This window comes from Colobus angolensis, unplaced genomic scaffold (genome assembly GCF_000951035.1).
Source record: "Colobus angolensis palliatus isolate OR3802 unplaced genomic scaffold, Cang.pa_1.0 Scaffold156, whole genome shotgun sequence".
Taxonomy (NCBI): Eukaryota; Metazoa; Chordata; class Mammalia; order Primates; family Cercopithecidae; genus Colobus; species Colobus angolensis.
In genome coordinates, this window is record NW_012114666.1 from 2935922 (window position 1) to 2954992 (window position 19071).

A 19071-nucleotide genomic window follows, 5' to 3' on the forward strand; every position below is an offset into this window, starting at 1 on the left:
GGGTGGATGGCTTTGTTATGTGTGAAATCTGGAAGTATCAGCTGCCATTTTCCCTCATGTGGGCCTCAGAGAATGGTAGATTGCAGTGAGCCAAAGAATAATGAAGATGTGCCCAGGAGAGGGAAAGAGAGAGAGGGACACACACACACACACACACACACACACACACACACACACACACACAGAGATGGGGGGCGGGGAGAGAGAGACACACAGAGAGAGAGAGAGGGAATTTTTTAGGTTCTCTTTAAGGTTTTACTACAATCTCAAGGTTCAACTCAACACATTTCAAGATGTGGCCCTTTCCACAAAGCCTTTTCTCACTGGGCTTCTATTCTTAGTAACTAAAGTAGACTTGACGATTTAAGCCCCCAACATTTCTGAAATAATTTTACTTTTCCTATCATACTTAGATCATAGTGATTAAATGTTATATTGTTTCCCTTATGAGAAATAAAAGCAATGATGTTACTTTATTCAGTAAACTTTATTTATGCATACCTACTCTCTGCTAAATTCTGTGCTCCCAAAGAGTTAATAGTCCAGGGAAAACACAACAAATAAATTGACTAAAATCATTATAATAAATATAATGACTAGAACATGCTCAAGGTATCATGCGAAGCGAAAAAGGGGCATCAAAATCTGTCTGCAGCCACGACCAAGAAGTCTCACTGCTCACTAATATCTTAGACACGTACCTTATTTGCCAATGGGGTGAGTGGAATAAACTGTCTAGAGAAACTGTCCCAAACAATTTTCAAATTCTAAAACCAATTAAAAAGTGCTTTTTACAGCATCCATCTATTTTTTCCCACAATACCATCCTCATACGAAGCAAGTCTGTCATTTGGCTGTCTCCAGAAGGAGCTATGAAGATTTACTCAACACAACTCTGGAACTTTCCAGATTACATAAGTTCTCACTTATTGGTTGTTCATGGAGACATTTTCTTCTTAAGCTACTTACTCTCCCTCAAAAAAGATCATTTGCTTGGGCTGATAACTATCATTATAAAGAGCAAAGGGTAATTAAGCAACTCAGTGGACCTTTGTCTGGGTATGATGCAAGCCTCACTGCTCTCTCTCTCTCTCGATTTTCCATCCTCTGCACGACTGACCTGCGGCTTTCTCTGCTACATGATGCATGGATTCTGCTTTCATTCAACCACAGTGAGGCCCTTAGAGCTGAATACCTTGTGTGTGTCTGTCTTTGCCTTCTTAGAAACATTTTCTTCACAATCAGAAAATAGCTCATAGATCCTTACTGCCTTGGGCTTGCTTAAAACTTGGTTTTGCTAAAGGATAACTGGACAAGCAGTCATTGAATTTACTGACCTCAGAAGTATTGCTTTCCTATGCAAGGATAGTTTAGATTCTAATTTACTTTAAAGTTAAGCCCAGCTGCAGAGAACTGAAATGCATTTCTGCCTCATTTCTAAAGGTCTAGCAAAAAAAAAATAAATAAAATAAATCCTAGGCATCAAATACAATATGGGAATCTCAGAAAGGGAAAATATTTGGGTCACAGCTAGGTCTTCTAATAGCATATTTTCAACTGGAAAAATATGAGAAAAAGAAAAAGAAAAAAGAAACAGATCTATGCTGTGATTGGAGAGAAACTTAAACTTGATCTTGTTTCTTTTCTCCTGGGGATGCTGGGGCTGGAGTAGGGGGTGAGGAGCAGGTGATGCCTCCTTTCCCAAAATGTTGGAAAAGAATTTCCTACAGGAGGAGATTGGATTTGTTAGTCTTTTAGTAAGCCTTTTGTGGTATGGTTTCTGGGACAAGGTTCTAATGAGGATTCTGGATGACAGGGAGCAGCATGTTACTAAAACTAGCTCAAGGGAATTGGGTTTTTATTTCAAAGACATAGGAGGATACCAAGGAACCCAAGGTTAGGAGAAAATGTTTCTGGAACTCTTGTAAGTAAGAGTTCAGAAACGGCGATTCACTATTCACTCCCTCTACTTCTCAGAAGTGCTCATGCTCCAGAATTGGCTTCTTTCTACAAGTGTGGCCAGTCCTCTGGTTTATTCCAATACCTCTTCTGCTTCAGCTTGCAGGTGACTCCTACATGGCCACATCAGTTTGGGAGACTACAGACCTTTTCTCTGCAACATGTAGTGCTTACTGGAAGCTATCTCGATGTCTCATTAAGATTGTAGAGAGAAAATCTGGCAGCTTCAAGTCATCTGGCCAAGTTGGGCCATACAAGTCTTGGACTTCTGGTATCAAATGCATTGACAGTCCTAGAACCCAGGGGCTATTCGTGTTTAATCAACTCTTGTGGGAATAAGAGTCAGGACCCTCTGAACACCAGATCATTTCTCTTAGCAGGGGCCCACAGAAAACTCTGTGTTCCTCATCTTCAGAACACTTTGAATAGCAGAACATCCTTTAGTAAGGAACCAAGACCCTTATCCCCAATTACTGAGGAGGTTTTGATTTTAAATTTTACTGAGAGAGACTCATTTAAAGCAGTTTATACTATAATATGAATGATAATTACCTTCTATCAGGAAGCATTCAGTCATTTCTCAATCAGTTATTGAGTTTTTACTATGGTCACTATGCAGATTTTGGGACTAAAAATGAGTATTTTTGGTGAGAGAAGGAACAAGTTTCTTCAAATCTCAGTTCTTGCTGGCAGGAAGTGCCCGGATAAGAAAAGGATGTAGAGAGAATATATTGGAATTGGTGAGGAAGATAGCTTATTTTCTATTTAACAATTCAACAGGGTCTTTTGGTCTTTTTTTTTTTTTTTTTTGTCAAACTTCTCCCAGCCTGAAATTGAACAACCAAAGTTCTAGTTATTCAACAACTGTCCCAGACAAGGAAGGCAGGGTGCTTACCCCTACAGGAAATAAAAGGAACTAGATTAAACTCAGCACCCGCCCTCAAAAGACTGCATCAAATGAGAAGAAATTGCGCTGTTACCTAGGCAGACATCCCTGAAAGCTAGAAGAGAGTTACAAAGTGCAGAGCGGGATCAGGTGAAGATTGTGCTGGGCTTAGGGTGGGGCATCAAAGCTGGGTAAATGGTGACCATCTTCAGAAGACACTAGTTCACCTTGTTTGGTTGTAGCTTAGATTGGTAACATTCAACGTTTTAACAAATAGCATGGCACTAGCACCTGCCAGTCAGAACTGATACTGGCCTGTAGTCTCAGCTACTGGGGAGGCTGAGGTAGTAGAATCGCTTGAGTCCAGTAATTTTGAATCCAGCCTGGGCAATATAGCGAGACCACTCCCCACCACAAATAAAATAAAATCATAAAGTCAAAACACCTGATACTGGCCCCACTGGAGCAGAATCTGAAGGCCCCTGTGGCACCAAGTATTAACACTTTAGTTGAGAGATTATAGGGAGGTGAGGGTCAGGGTATTCCTCGTAGTGTCTTCAATTTTAACAGTTGGAGCTAGTGCTTATACCTCAATGCCGGGCCCTTCTGAAGGAAGGGAAAAAGGCTGGAGACGAGGTTCACCTTATGTTGTGGAGGGCTGGAATGCCACGCTCATGAGAGCATCCTTCACTCAGGAAGGAATGGGAGCCCTCCCGTCCATCCCAAGGACCTCCCTCAACAAACATCCCATCCATTCATAACTAGCCAATGCAATTTTAGGAGCTCCGAATGCCTGGAGGGGATACTGTTTTGATTAAAGACACCATACAGTGTCTGCCCTCTGGCAGCTGGAAATCTAGAAGAAATTGAGGAGGGGGCGCCATGATCCCAAAGCATCACAGAAATGGAAAGCTGGCGGGGTAAGGATAGGGAGGACCTTAGTTAACGCCGCGCAGCCCTCTCAGAGAGGGTTAGTGACTGGGCCAAGTTCACGCAGCCGGGTCCAGACAGAGACAAACCTTCCTTCCCCGTGGTAGCTGCAGAAGAGGAAGGGAACTCTTGCAAATCAGAGGCCAAGATGGCAGTGGAGTGGCACAGGGGGCGGGAGGCGCATCCAAAGGGGAGAAAAATGCTGTATTCTTAGGAGTGGGTTTGGCTTTATTTTATTTTTTTTTAAATTGTTGTTGGCACGGTTTCGGAGGACTTATTCTTGCTGAGTTAACTCCTTCTCTCACTCTCTTTTTGGCCATGCCTGGGGAGGATTCGCGGTGTTGGGGGAAGGCGCGCCCCTGCGGCTTCTCAGGCTCATCTTCCCGGAGCGGAAGGAAGGAATCAGGCACCTCCTCCCAGCCGCCCCCACCGACTCTAGTCCGCCCCGAGGCTTCCCTAAGCTCACCAGGCCCCAGGGCTGTGTGGGGCGGGCTCCCGGCCAGGCGCGGTCGGGACGCCCGCCGTTCCCCAGGTTTGGGGCAGCGCGCAGCGCGGGTCCGCGGCGGCTCATCCATCTTCGCTACCCGGCCTGGCAGCGCCGCGCTCCGCTCGGAGGGCACTCGGCGGCAGAGTCCCGCGATAGGGAGGGGCGAGGGGATCCGCCGCCCCCTCCGAGGACCCAGATCGAGCAGGAGAGAGCGGGCGCCGAGCTGGGGCCCGCGCAGGGTCGTGAGCTCCTCTCTGGGCACATATCCTTTACGCCACGCGCTCTCAGGGGCTGAGTGGCCTCGAACCTTGCCAATCAGCAGTGCTGGGCACCCCGCTTGCTCTGGGGTGCGTTAAACGTCAGGAGAGAGCTGCGCAGATGGGGTCACCAGACGCCTTCTCCCCCTTTTCCCGGAGCCCGAGGGTTGCGCGATAAGCCAACCCCAGCCGGACGCTGTGCTCCTATAAATAGAGCGCGTGTGCCCGCTTCGCGCTCTCCGAGCTGCGCGCGAGGAACGAGAAAGTTGTGCGCAGGGACTGGGGGCGGGAGGCCAGGCAGGAGAGGACCTCGCCGGACCAGCCGCCCTGCACGCTACGCCCGGCGCCCTGGACTTGATCCTGTGAATCTGCGCTTTCTGTGCGAGGGACCTGGCTAGCGGCTGCCTCCCTCCCTACCTCTGGGTGACACCAGGTTTGGGGGAATTTTTGACCAAGCGAAAGTGGGAGTCGCTGGCGTCCTGGCCATGAACACAGCCTCTCGTTCTTCTCAGCCTGGGAGACACCTTCTGCCTCTGTAACTCGTCCCTGCCGCAAGCCAGACAGGACTGGCACCCGCGCCGCTGGGCAACCGCCACCCTTGTGGCTTCTCTTTGAGTCCTCTCTTTTTGTTCCTGCTCCGTGGTTTACCTGGTGGTGCTTGAGTTTGGGGTGAGAATTTATTATTATTATTTTTGCTTTTAGGTGTGAATTTGAGGGTTTGATGACTTTTAGATGTCTAGGAACAAGATTGGGTGCAGGGGCCCCAGGCAGGGCTGATTCTTGGGCGGAGGAGGGTAGGGTAAGGGGTTCTGCATGAGCTCCTTAAAGGACAAAGGTAACAGAGCCAGCGAGAGAGCTCGAGGGGAGACTTTGACTTCAAGCCACAGAATTGGTGGAAGTGTGCGCGCCGCCGCAGGCGCCGTCGCTCCTGCAGCGCTGTCGACCTAGCCGCTAGCATCTTCCCGAGCACCGGGATCCCGGGGTAGGAGGCGACGCGGGCGAGCACCAGCGCCAGCCGGCTGCGGCTGCCCACGCGGCTCACCATGGGCTACCGGCGCCGGGCGCTGTCCGCGGTGCCGGCCGTGCTGCTGGTCCTCACGCTGCCGGGGCTGTCCGTCTGGGCACAGAACGACACGGAGCCCATCGTGCTGGAGGGCAAGTGTCTGGTGGTGTGCGACTCGAACCCGGCCACGGACTCCAAAGGCTCCTCTTCCTCCCCGCTGGGGATATCGGTCCGGGCGGCCAACTCCAAGGTCGCCTTCTCGGCGGTGCGCAGCACCAACCACGAGCCATCCGAGATGAGCAACAAGACGCGCATCATTTACTTCGATCAGGTCAGACCTGGGGGGACGCGAGCACCAAGGGGGCGGGCGGTCTCCAGGCACCTCAGCCCGAGGCTGCCTGCCCAGGCTAAGCTGGACCGGTTGGGAAATGGGGAATCATGTAAAGCACTCGCCTTCCCAAACATGCCTGGGTCTGAAACTTCTACCGTCTCTCTTCCTACCCCTCTCACCAGCCCCGGCTCCTATTCCTTCCGGGCCCCTAAAAGAGGCTGCTACGACCCAAGGGGAGAGGCTTGGGAGCCCAGAGCCGGGCAGCGAGAGCTCAGGGCAAGTTTCGAGCAACAGGTCGGCGGGAGCCGAAGGGCACCTGGTCCCTGGACGTCGTGATCTCTTGACCAGATCTTGGTCCCCTGGCTCAGACTCCTCTACGGGTGCCGCTGAGGCTGCTCCCTGGGTACCTTTGCGGGACAGGATAAATGTTTGATTTGTTTCTCCCAGGTAGAGAAGCTTCTCTCCAAAGAGAGCCCCGGGCTTCTACACTCTGCAGAGATCAGGCTGGTGGCCGCGGAGGCCGGGAGGGCAGGGCCGGGGGTCAGATCTCGCTTGCAGGTTCCACTGTTCGTGTGCCAGGCGCCGCTGCCACTGCCGCTGCCTCGGAGTAGGCAGCAAGCCCTTCTCTGGTACTTAGAGAAAAGTTGCGGAGGAGGGAAGGAAAAGGAATTTGGCAACTGCGCTGAGCTCCCGTAGGAAAGCCCTTGGGAGCCGGTTCTCCCTTCCCGGGCTCCTGTCCTTTCAGAGAATTGCAAATAACTGGGGAAAGACGGACTTTGAGGTTGATGAGAGTAGGGGAAGAACTGACGGAAGCTGTAGCTGCTGTTTAGCGACCTAGTGCTCTGTGTTTGGCATGATGAGAAACCCCAGGATATCAGCTTACATTTAGCAAGGGGTCTTAAGGAAAAAAAAAACTGTCCTGGGAGTTTTAATTTCAGCCCCAACAGTATCTAGAGTCTTTTTAAATTCCAAATTCACAGTTCACAGTTGTATGCAAAGCTACAATGTGCAGGGGGCACAGGTTAAGTTGTGCTGCAGGATGTGCCAGGGAAAGCACGAGGTGACATCTGTATTCCTTGCTTAATTTTTCCTGACTAATGCACTCTCCAGCTGGCCAAAGACAGAGAATGCCTCTCTAGGGGCTTAGTATTTGATAGCCATAATTTTTAAAGAATTAAGTAGCCCCATGTGGGGTTTCGGTGCAGTATTTTCCATCTTGATGGAAATAAAGTCTAGCACCACCCCTAGTTTGTATTTCAACACTTTAATTAAATGTTGGAATACTATGGGCATTGCACTATCCTCTATACAGGGTGTTCTTTTCAATGACCTTTCCATCAATTAGAAGAGGAAAAGGGTTTGTTCTTCTGTTCAGTGAGCCCTGCATCTTAGAGACAAGAAGACACATTTGGTTATAAATCTTGATGTACCTGGATGCTCCAATTACAAATATAGAGGCAACATCCAGTTTTACAGGTAGTCAACACCATTAATTATTTTCATTATTGCTAGTGAATTATGCTACTTGTATCTGAATCAGAAAGTTACCACTAAGCACCTCAAATTATTTTAATTGTGCTTGAAAAAAATTTCCTTGCAAAGCCTCTGTTGGGGATTATTGCACAGCTGGTGACTTGTTGAAAGACCATCTATCATCAGGTCACAAAAAAATCTGATGCTTAGTTGGAAGAAGGCAAAATCTCAGAATGAAATTACACACGTACATGTATTTTAAGTTAGGTGTTGACCTGATACATCTGCTTGACTGTCGCTATATTCTGGTATGTTGCCCAGAGGTAATAGGACATTTTTAGGGAATTATGCAAGAGGCTTGCAAGTGTGTTAATATTGGCAAGAATGCAGTGTTTAAAAGAGATAGTAGCAGATTGCCATTGATATATGAGAAGTATATCTTTTTAGGGACATCTTATTATTTCCGAATGCCACTTACAGGCGTTTTCTTGGAGAGAAATGGAAGAAACCCTAGTTATTTTAACATCCATCCTCCATCCCAATTCCTCTTTCTCATAGAAAGAGATTTACCCATGTGACATTGCAAATTTAGCTTAAGAGGTCACTTATTAAAATTTACAGTTAATTGTATAACCAATAGAACTAGGCTGAATGTTTTGGAATACAAAATGCATTGTTGCTTTCTTGGAAATAGTTTCTATTTTCACTTTTGAACCTTGAACTTCAAATAAAGAGCAGATGATTGATAGCAGGTTAATGGATAGCCCTGGCAGGAACAAGGAAAGCCACCTATTTCATAATTTATCCTTCTTTATGCTCTCCTCTTTGGCAGCCCCCAAGGGCTGACTCATTGCCACATTATTGTAATTAAGGCCTAGCTGGCATAGGAATGAAAAAAAAATGGCCACAGATCTTAGGAGAGGGGCGGCTCAGAGAAGGGCCAGGCATTCAGATCACTTTTTGTACCAGCTATTCAGTGTCAAGGATTATGTTACATGGTGGAGGGGGTACCCATGCCTCTGAGGTGTGTCCAGGGATGCTGCGGAGAGCTCACAGATGCTGATTGGCTGGCTTGGAAACGTCACCTCTGGACATTGGAAAGGCTTGTAGAAGGTGGGAATGTAAACACATGGCAGATGCCTTTTATCCATTTCTCAAGGTAAAGCTAATATTTATAAGCCCTCAAATGTTAGCTCGATGTTTCCAGAGCCATTGGGCCTTGCTGGAAATTGAGACATGAATACAAAGTAGTTACTTTATTTATTCTTATATCATTTAAAAGACAGAAGAAACTTCCAATATTCAAGTCAATTTTCCAAATCAGTTAAGAGGAAAGAAATAGAACTAGATGTTTTATTTTCTATGATTTCTTAAGCTCGTTGCCAAGAATGAATGAATGAACAAAAGAAAAAAGGAAAGAAAGAGGAAGGAAGGAATGAAGGAAGGAGGGAAAGAAGAAAGAGGAGAGGAAGAGAGTGAGAGGAAGAAAATTCATTTTAGTTACAGAAGAAAATACAATAACTTATTGTTATTTATTATTTTTATTTGTAGATCCTGGTGAATGTGGGTAATTTTTTCACATTGGAGTCTGTCTTTGTAGCACCAAGAAAAGGAATTTACAGTTTCAGTTTTCACGTGATTAAAGTCTACCAGAGCCAAACTATCCAGGTGTGTGTTTTGACCCCTTCCATCCATACTCCCAACCAACTGTGCTTATCTTTAGTGGGTTATGTATTTAAGTATTTATCCAAAGTTGTCTTTCCACAATAGACATAAACAGCCATCTTTATCATTTATTTTAAAACCTTAATTTCTAATTTTTTTCTTTGTAACATCCATTAAGATGTGACAAAAAGCATATAGAAAAATAAACAATTGAAGTTATTACCTTAATAACAATCAAACATTTTTTGAAAATCCATGGTTTAGTAAAAATTCGGTGACACAAATCTCTTTGTAAGATCATGCTTTCATTTAATGCACGTACAAAAATTATTTGAATTTGTAAGGAAAAAAAAACTTGTAAGACGGGTAGAGCTTTTCAAGTACATACTAAATAAAGAAAATATTTGCTATTTTTTAAAATTATGAGATACAGCTAATGAGTAAGAATAAGTCTATGAAGGAGCAACTATTCAAAATACTTTTATAAGAAAGGGTGTTCTATGCATATGCTTGAGTTTATCCTCAGTTACTCTGATGCTAGTGAATTCTTACCAATTGCAGTTCCACAGTTAAAAATATATTTTGTATTCTGCTTTCTAAGACAATGGGCTTGACCTTACACTCAAAAGCAACAGTGGAGCTAGTTCCGACAATATTCCAATATGCTAATACCAAATGACACAAATACATGTGTGTGGAATTCTAGGATAACCTTTTATCTTATGCTCAGTATTTATGTTATACATTATGTCAATGTGAATGATAGATTACTCACTTATCTATTAATACTTTTACACATCCTAGTAAATGGATGAATGGATCAGCCTCAGATTTAAGTTATTCCATATGACTTTTAACCTAAAAGAAATCTAGAAAATAAACTTACTTCCATGGAAAAGCTTTTCCCAACCTCCAGTATTTAGAAATGTATGCAGTGCTTGACACAGTGTAATCAAAATTGTAGAATAGAAAATAGTTAATACAGTTTTGAGTTGATTTTAATTATCACTAAAATCTCTAGTGATAGTGGTGATTATTATTTTTTATTTTTTGGTTTTCCTCTGAGATAGGGTCTCATTCTTTCACCCAGGCTGGAATGCAGTGGCACAACCATTGTTCACTGCAACCTCAAACCCCTGAGTTCAAGCGATCCTTCTGCCTCAGCCTTTTGAGAAGCTAGGACTACAGGTGCATGTGACCAACCAGGCTAATTTTTAAATTTGTTGTTTTGTTTGTTTTAGAGATGGGGTCCTGCTATGTTGCCCAGACTGGTCTTGAACTCCTAGCTTCAAGTGATCCTCCTGCCTTGGTCTCCCAAAGTGTTGTAATTACAAGCATGAGTCACTATGCCTGGTCTGATGATTATTTTTAATGCTTGTTTCCTATCAGGGAAAACAGAAAAAGAAATCAACACACACACACACACACACGTATACACACACTTCATTCTTTCAAATAATTTTTGGTAGTATGCATGTTACAGCTGCACAAAAACTCACAAGGATGTTGGTAGGACTGGGTTGTATCTGGGTTTCTTAGGTCAGTGGGCACAAGGTCTCTTTTACAAATGTACTGGGAAGCCACAAGCCTGCTTTATTTCCAAAAGATTGTTGTTGGGTGGAAGAGGTAAGTAAAGCAGTAAGCTTAATTTATGTGCTGAAGGGAAGCTAGTTTTCACTAGGTTGCTCTCCATAGATGTTATTCTTTTGTAGGAATTTAAGGAAATTCCAATGAGAAAAAAAAATTTTAAATCAGTTCAGCAGACATGCAAAGTATGGCCCCCACAATTGGCTAATTTGAAAGGAAGGGAATATATTTCCTGAACATCAGGTATTTTACTGGGACTGTCATCTTAGACATTATTTATTCTCCCCAGTAGATGTTTTGACTTTAAAGAGAACTTTTCAATTATTATTATTTTTCTTCTTCTAGGTTAACTTGATGTTAAATGGAAAACCAGTAATATCTGCCTTTGCGGGGGACAAAGATGTTACTCGTGAAGCTGCCACTAATGGTGTCCTACTCTACTTAGATAAAGAGGATAAGGTTTACCTAAAACTGGAGAAAGGTAATTTGGTTGGAGGCTGGCAGTATTCCACATTTTCTGGCTTTCTGGTGTTCCCCCTATAGGATTCAATTTCTCCGTGATGTTTATCCAGGTGAGGGATGACCCACTCCTGAGTTACTGGAAGATCATTTTTTCATCATTGGATTGATGTCTTTTATTGGTTTCTCATGGGTGGATATGGATTCTAAGGATTCTAGGCCTGTCTGAACCAATACAAAATTTCACAGATTATTTGTGTGTGTGTCTGTTTCAGTATATTTGGATTGGGACTTTAAGCAGATAATACCTATGCTTAAATGTAACAGTCAAAAGCTGTCTGCAAGATTTACTCTGAATTTCATTTCCCGGGATTACTGAATTTGTTACAGATGTGGAATTTTATTTGTTTAGTTTTAAAAGACTGGCAACTGGGTCTAAGCATTAGAAAACTCTAAAGTTCTGACTTCAATCAATGGTTAGTGTGATACTGCCAAAGAACTGTATACTGTGTATTGATTATATTTGTTTTTATTCCTTTGGAATTAGTTTGTTTGGTTCTTGTAAAAAACTGGGAATTTTTTTTTTCAGTAACTGGCATTATGTGTTCTCTTAAAATAAGGTAATGAATGGCTTGCCCACAAATTTACCTTGACAATGATATCATCAACATGACTTATCTCAAAAAAAAAGAATGCTTCATAGTTGTATTTTAATTGTATATGTGAAAGAGTCATATTTTCCAAATTATATTTTCTAAGAGGAAGAACAGATCATAAACCTGACAAGGAAAAAGTTGCTTACCCGAAATCTAAGTGCTCAATCCCCGAGCCTCGGCAAAATAGCTCCCCTCCGAGGGAAATCTTATACTTTATTGCTCAACTTTAATTAAAATGATTGATAATAACCACTTTATTAAAAACCTAAGGTTTTTTTTCCTTAGACATGACCACTTTATTAACTGGTGGTGGGATGCTGTTGTTTCTAATTATACCTATTTTTCAAGCCTTCTGTTGTATTTGGAGTATCATCTGGTTTTGCCTTAACTCTTTAAATTGTATATATTTATCTGTTTAGCTAATATTAAATTCAAATATCCCATATCTAAATTTAGTGCAATATCTTATTTTGTCTTTTGTATAGGTCATATGAATTCATAAAATTATTTATGTCTGTTATAGAATAAAGATTAATATATGTTAGTTGAATTGTTTTTTTTCTTTCTGTTTTGGAAGTATGTATTCTACATGATTTATTTCCTCTTACTTTGTGTCTTCCTAACCCTTCTTCCTTCTTTGCTCCTTTTTCTTTCTTACTTCCTTCTTGCCTTCCTTTCATCCTTTCATCCTCTCATTTCTTTTTTCCTGAAGTTTAAGAAAAGCTTTCTGAATTTTCAGGTAATGTCCTCTGAGCTGATATAGGAAATCTTTACTGTGTTTAATTTGTTCAAATGTAGGAATTGCAAGCTTGCCAAAAGAGAATCAATGAACTTAGTAAACTCTTCTTTCAGAAGGGCTGATTGTTAAAAAGTTAAAAAAGATCCCCTAAAATATCAGGAGGATGCTCAAGGTATGAATGAGGAGTGATGAGTTTAAAGACCAATATTTTCATACTGAAGATTTAAGGAAAAGTTCTGCCTTTTTTCAACACTAAAAGACAAACAGAGGATCACAGGCCTCTTCTTAGGAGGAATCATTATTACACCTGCCTTGTTTGGAGATTTGGCTCAATTTCCTGGTCTTTTAGTCCATTAAAACAATTTTGGGGGGTGGGGCAGGAGGCTTTTGTACTTAGTGGCAACAAGCAAGGTCTTACAGGGAGACACATGCAGGCATGTCTTCCAGTATAATGGTGTTAATTGCCAAGTCAAAATATTCATTCATCACCAGGAAGACTCCTCTTTCTCTAAAAAAAATTATCTGCAGATGCTGGCAATGGATCCTCAATGTTTTGCTTGGCAAGTTGTCTTCTGCTGGCTTCCTGTCAAAAACCTTTCCTCCTGTGTGATTTTATAATGTAAAAAAAAAAAAAATATTGTGCAGAGAAACTAAATAAAAGGGGCATTTTCTAAATGTGAGTGGAATTCTCTTTAAATGGACCTGCTCTAATGTAGACTTGTACCAGGTTCTCTGTGTGCAGAATTTGTATGTATGCATCGCAACGGGTGAATCCTGCTTGAATAAATACAGTTGGCCCTCTATGTCCGCAGGTTCTGCATCTGAGATTCAACCAACTGAATATCAAAAATATTTGGGGAAAAAATAGAAACAATGTAACAGTAAAAATAGTACAAATAAAAACCAATATAGTATAACAACTATTTACACAGCGGTACATTGTATTAGGCATTATAAGTAATCTAGAGATGATTTAAAGTATAATTTACATAGACTATGTGCACATAATACTATGCTATTTTCTATAAGGGATTTGAGCATCTGCAGATTTTGGTGACCTCAGGGGGTTCTGGAACTAATTCCCCACAGGTACCAAAGGATGGCTGTAGACTATCAGTCATTGTTTTGGCAAAATGGCCCCAAAGTATTTACCAACAGAAACCTATGATGAGAGAGATAAAGTTTGGTGATTATCAAAACAGATCAATACAGAATTGTTTTTTTATAAACATGATTTTGGCCATCCTTTGGGGTTTGCCCTTTTTTAATTGATTTTTTTTCTGAACATAAAAGAAAACTGGCAAAGGGCTTGTCTCTAATTCCTAAGCTTTAGGGTACATATTTGTAAACACAAAATCCATTTGAAACTTTCAAGAGAACTCCATTTGAAAAGGCACTGGGGCCATGGCTATAAAATGTGGAAAGAAACCTGCCTTAGTGTGTCCCAGGTGGAGAGATGAAGTGAGAATGAGATCCTGAGATACACACTCTAAGCTGGTTCTAGAAAGTGAGAGCCACCACTGAGCATAGTGGCTGGAAAAGATAAGACTGAGGGAGAGAATAAAAGCTACAAGGGCCGCGCGCGGTGGCTCACCCTGTAATCCCAGCACTTTGGGAGGCCGAGGCGGGCGGATCACGAGGTCAGGAGATCCGATCACGAGGTCAGGAGATCCAGATCACCGTGAAACCCCCTCTCTACTAAAGACACAAAAAATTAGCCGGGCGTGGCGGCGGGCGCCTGTAGTCCCGGCTACTTGGGAGGCTGAGGCAGGCGAATGGCGTGAACCCGGGAGGCGGAGCTTGCAGTGAGCCGAGATCTCGAGATCTCGCCACTGCACTCCACACTCCAGCCTAGGCGAGGGAGCAAGACACCGTCTCAAAAAAAGCCACAAGGCACAGAAGGATTTGGCCAGGATGCATGGATTTTGGACAGACATAGGATGGAATCCTACATTATTTATTTGCCAGCTCTGTGACCTTGGGCAGGTTCCTTCATCTCTCTGACCTTTAGTTACTTCATTTGTAAACAGCAGGTAGTTGGTTGTTACCATGAAGTAAGACATCTGAAGGGCACACAGTAGGAGCTCAACTAAGGGCCTACCGTGATTACTAAAATTTAGAGGTCTCATACGGGCCAAGCAGGAAATAGACCTGCAGGAAGGCATTAAGATTGGCGTGAGGAAGGGAAGAAAATTAAATTTGAGTAGGATACAAAAGAGAAGGAGGCAGTGGTGTCAGAAGTATTTCCAGAAATGGAGCCAGATGCTCCCTGCGTATTCTATGACTCGAAAATAGTTTTCAGAAATTGCTGGGTCCACAAAAATGCTAATTGAACACAGTATTTGCATTGGCCCTATCTGCTTTTGTCAATGCCAGTACCATCCCTTCCTTAGATGGTCCCTACCTCCTTTGACTCTTCCTTGATCTATTGATCAACAAATGCAAGCAATTGTCTGTAGCAAGCAGTTTCTTCCTGACAGAAGCTCATGAAAACAAAACTGAAGGACATAAAGAGCTTGTACATAGGATATCACTGATTCTAATAGCTTTCTAGATGTTTTCTGTGATCCCAGATTCTATTAGACCCTGATTATCTAATTAGATTTGTGTTTTAGTTTTTTCCTTTTTTTTTTTTTTTTGACTTAAGGTTGTTTCCGCTTCCTTTCTGGATAGTTGGATCCTGCATGTTTTCATTTTGCTTCTTTACTTATTTTTATTATTATTTTTTTTGAGGCAGGTTCTTTCTGTGTTGCCTAGGCTGGAGTGACTATGGCTCACTGCAGCCTTGACCTCCTGGGCTCAAGAGATCCTCTTGCCTCAGCCTCACAAGTAGCTGGGACCACAGGGGCACACCGCTACGCCCAGCTAATTTTTTTTTTTTTTAAGATCAGGGTTTTGGTATGTTGTCCAGGCCAGCCTTGAAGTCCAGGGCTCAAGTGATCCTCCCATGTTGGCCTCCCAAAGTGCTGGGATTATATGCATATTTTCTTTTAGCCTCTACTTTTTAGCAAGTTACTATTTAAATCTTGATATAAACAACTTAGCTAACGTCAATTAAATTATCCTTATTAATATGTCATGCACTTTGCAAGGTACAGAGTTTACGGAAGTGGCGACATCTCTGTTTTCCAGATCTCCCTAAATGTCAAAGAAAGCTTGAATCTTCACAAGGAGCCACAGACGTTCAAATGTATGGTTTCACCTCCCTGTCTGATGGAAGGCACTAGGCTTTATCAATTCATCTTTACTATTTAAGCCACCTGTCCTTTGGGTATAGCAAAGTCCCCAAATTGGTTGATCTAATGACGTGAGAAGTAATGAAAACAGAGAAGGGTGAAAGCATGTAATAGCTGCTCACATTCAGAGTTGTGGCACTAAAAACATTGAACTCTTGTCCTAAATGGTTTCCTTTGGTAGAGAGGAGGCTGAGATTTAAGAAGCTGGTTTCTCAATAGGTTACTCTCTCTTCTAATATAGACCTGCCTTTAACAGGGATTTCAAATATCTGAGAATAAAAATGTGCCTTTTATTTATTTATTTATTTTTGCCACCTCTGAACTTTCTGATAGAAAACAATTTCTTTGTGAATTTTACCCTGAAGTTCTATGTCAGCTTCTTAAATGAATATGCTTAAGAATCATCTGAGAATCTTGGTAAAATGCAGACGCCAATGCAGTAAGCCTAGGGGGGAACCTGACAGCCTGCATTTCTAACAAGTTCTCAGGTGCTGCTGTGCCGCTGACCTGGGTCACACACGTTCAATAGCAAGGACTTCCGTCCCTGTTCCTTTAACCTTGTTACTCAAAGTGTAATCTGTGGAAGGTAGCGTCCACATTACCTGGGGGCCTGTTAGAAGCCCCAGGTAGAGTGTAGACTCACTGAGACCTACTGAGTTGGAATCTGCATTTAACAGGATCCTCTGCTCTCCCTGTGATTCTTAGGCATTGTGAAGTTCACCAAGTTCTGTCTTTAAGTAAAACTCGAAGATGACCACCTGCCTCAGAATCACCCATGCTGGGCTTCAGGCAGGCAGCTGCTGCTCAGCAAAGTCTCCAGGTGATTCTTATAACCTAAATCTAAGCAGATGCATGTTGTTTTCTTTGCGGTGACCCAGGAATACAAGTGCTTCTATTTTCTCTCCTATTTTAAACTCACCCAGCCAAAGGCAATTAGCTGGAGGCTTTAATGCTGGTAAGCATGAGACTTTTTGTTGCTGTTGTTCTGGGATGAGAAAAGGCTCTAGGGAATCTTGCTAGTGTGTGCAGAGGACAGACTGCAGGAAGACGCTAACTACACAAAAGATTTGGGAAACCCTCACATGGAAACACAGGTAAGTCACTCACAGAAAGTGACCATCTTGTGAAGAAAGAAAATCCTTAGTGACATTCCTCATTTTGTCAGCATTTGTTCTGAAATAAAGATTCAGGCATATTTTGCTTTTCTTTGTAATTGAAATGCCCCTCCTCCAGGGACTGCAATATCTTTATCTTAGTACACTTGGCATTTGGCTTCAGAAGACATTGCTCAGTTGACAAAAGGGTGTGTGCGTGTGTGTTGTGTGTGTGAGTATGTGTGTGAGAGAGAGGGAGAGATTATATTTAGAAGGATTGATGACACCAGCAATTTCTCGGCAGCCGGTCTGTATGTTTAAAATTCATCCAAGGGCAGAAGCCTTTCTTGATATTTTTTTAGGACAATTGGTGATAATTTACAATAAGAAAATACATTGTCATAGGTTCTGAATTAAGACAGTTTTTATTTCCGATGAGGTTACCTTTAGAACATTCACTTTGACTTTCTGATTTTCCAAGAACTGGGAGTTTTGAGGAAACCCTGGCGGACACTGGTCTGGTCATTCCCAGGGAGGTTGAGGGACTCCTGCCAATAAATGCTTTACGCTCATAGTTCTGAGTAAGCGAAGCAAGTTTCATGTCTCTCTCTTTTCTCTTTCTGCTGTTTTTCTATTTTTGTCATGTTTCAGCTTTGATGTCAAGATGTAATCAATAAGTAGAGGAAAATGTAGGGAAATTAATGCAGATTGGGTGACGTTTTTCACAATCCTTAAAAGAAAATCTTTAGGACAAGTGGGAAAAATATGGCTTAAAATGACCTGTCCACCCAGTGGAATCATTTTATGGTTTTCTTTCATAGCATTCCAGAGAGAGGGAAAATGAAAAAGCAAGCGGCTGGGCACGGTGGCTCACGCCTGTAATCCCAGCACTTTGGGAGACCGAGGTGGGTGGATCACCTGAGTTCAGGAGTTTGAGACCAGCCTGGACAACATGGAGAAACCCCGTCTCTAGTAAAAATACAGAATTAGCTGGGCATGGTGGCACATGCCCGTAATCCCAGCTACTTGGGAGACTGAGGCAGGAGAATCACTTGAACCCAGGAGGCAGAGGTTGCCATGAGCCGAGACGGCGCCATTGCACTCCAGCCTGGGCAACAAGAGTGAAACTCTGTCTCAAGAAAAAAAAAAGCAAGAAGCAGATATAGAACCCCCTTTGGGGTGGGAATATGGTGAGGGGTGTGCACCCAGTGGGGCTAAATGTGGTTAACTTGGAAACAGACTGTGGTGTGTGTGAAGGTGGCCATCCAATAACAAGGCTGTATTGTCCTGGTCACAGTGTCACCACACAGGAAAGAGGATTGCTTACCACTGGCCAAGCAGTCTAAGAAATGTATCTTCAGATCAGAAAAATCTTTAGGCCCTTAGTCATAAAAAAACCTCTTCTTATATTCTGTAGTCCACTGTTTTGACTAGATAGTTACCCTGTTTAATCAATAATGAGGGCCAGTTTGAATGATTCAGCTCTCAGGATGGAGTCGGGGGACTTTGATTATTTTCTGTATTTCCACAGTGGGATCCACCTTCCTTTTTCTGTGTCATGTGAGGCTATTTTCTTCTACATTCCTTTGCCTTAGCTATTCAAATTACATAAACAGTCACGAGTGATTCTTTTAAAACAGCTTTTACTTTGAGTGTTGTTAGCATTTTTAACACCACAGTGAAAAACTCATGATTTTTTCATCCAATGTAAAAAAAAAAAAAAAACGGAGTAAATACTAACATAAGAAGCATTTAATCAGAAAAGTCACGTACAAAGATACAAAAGAAATTCCACAGAAAAACCCAGAAAAATAGTAATGATAAAACTTCACTGATATCTGACATGAAAATTCAATGGAAAGGAGTGAAATTGATTCTGGTTCTGTGTGATTTTTTTTCCTTCATTCTCTGAGTGTTACGGTCAGTTCTCTGCAGGTAAAAGGATGCTGTAGCACAAGCAAAGATTTCAGCTGTTCTTCATTAGGGTGACTTTATGAACCACGGGTGGCATCAGAAAGTGTATTAGATTCTGCCTTTCCATTTTGTGGCTAGCCTGATTGGAAGGAAAAATGCTGCTGAAATAGTCTGGTAACTTCTCTCCAGGGAGAAGAACGCCCCACATTGCTTTAACTCAAGGAAGCTGTTTCTGAGCTTGGAACGAGGCCACATCTAGCGCTCTCTGCCCGAGGAGAGATCCTCAGAATGGAAGCCTCTAGAGGCTTCAAGATTTAGGAGCAATATCAGAAGCACCTGGGGCTGGTCTCAGAGGAGACGGGACTTCATTTGCCCTTTTTCCTTCTCAGGAGAAG

General features: G+C 42.8%; 1 protein-coding gene across 1 annotated transcript; it reads left to right on the forward strand.

The window, feature by feature from the left end:
* The first annotated feature begins 4229 nt into the window (after positions 1 to 4229).
* CBLN4 (cerebellin 4 precursor) lies at positions 4230 to 12237 on the forward strand. Its single transcript, XM_011936713.1, has 3 exons — positions 4230 to 5853; positions 8878 to 8994; positions 10924 to 12237. The coding sequence occupies exons 1-3, from the start codon at positions 5563 to 5565 to the stop codon at positions 11119 to 11121; spliced, it is 606 nt and encodes a 201-aa protein (XP_011792103.1). The 5' UTR covers positions 4230 to 5562; the 3' UTR covers positions 11122 to 12237.
* The last annotated feature ends 6834 nt before the right edge of the window (positions 12238 to 19071 follow it).

What these genes read in the sequence shown, in the direction of transcription:
- CBLN4 (XM_011936713.1), top strand. Translation starts at nt 5,563, where the DNA reads ATGGGCTACCGGCGCCGGGCGCTGTCCGCGGTGCCGGCCGTGCTGCTG. An exon ending in GCATCATTTACTTCGATCAG is followed by an intron (nt 5,854 to 8,877) that starts GTCAGACCTGGG and finishes TTTTATTTGTAG; the next exon opens with ATCCTGGTGAATGTGGGTAA. An exon ending in ACCAGAGCCAAACTATCCAG is followed by an intron (nt 8,995 to 10,923) that starts GTGTGTGTTTTG and finishes TTCTTCTTCTAG; the next exon opens with GTTAACTTGATGTTAAATGG.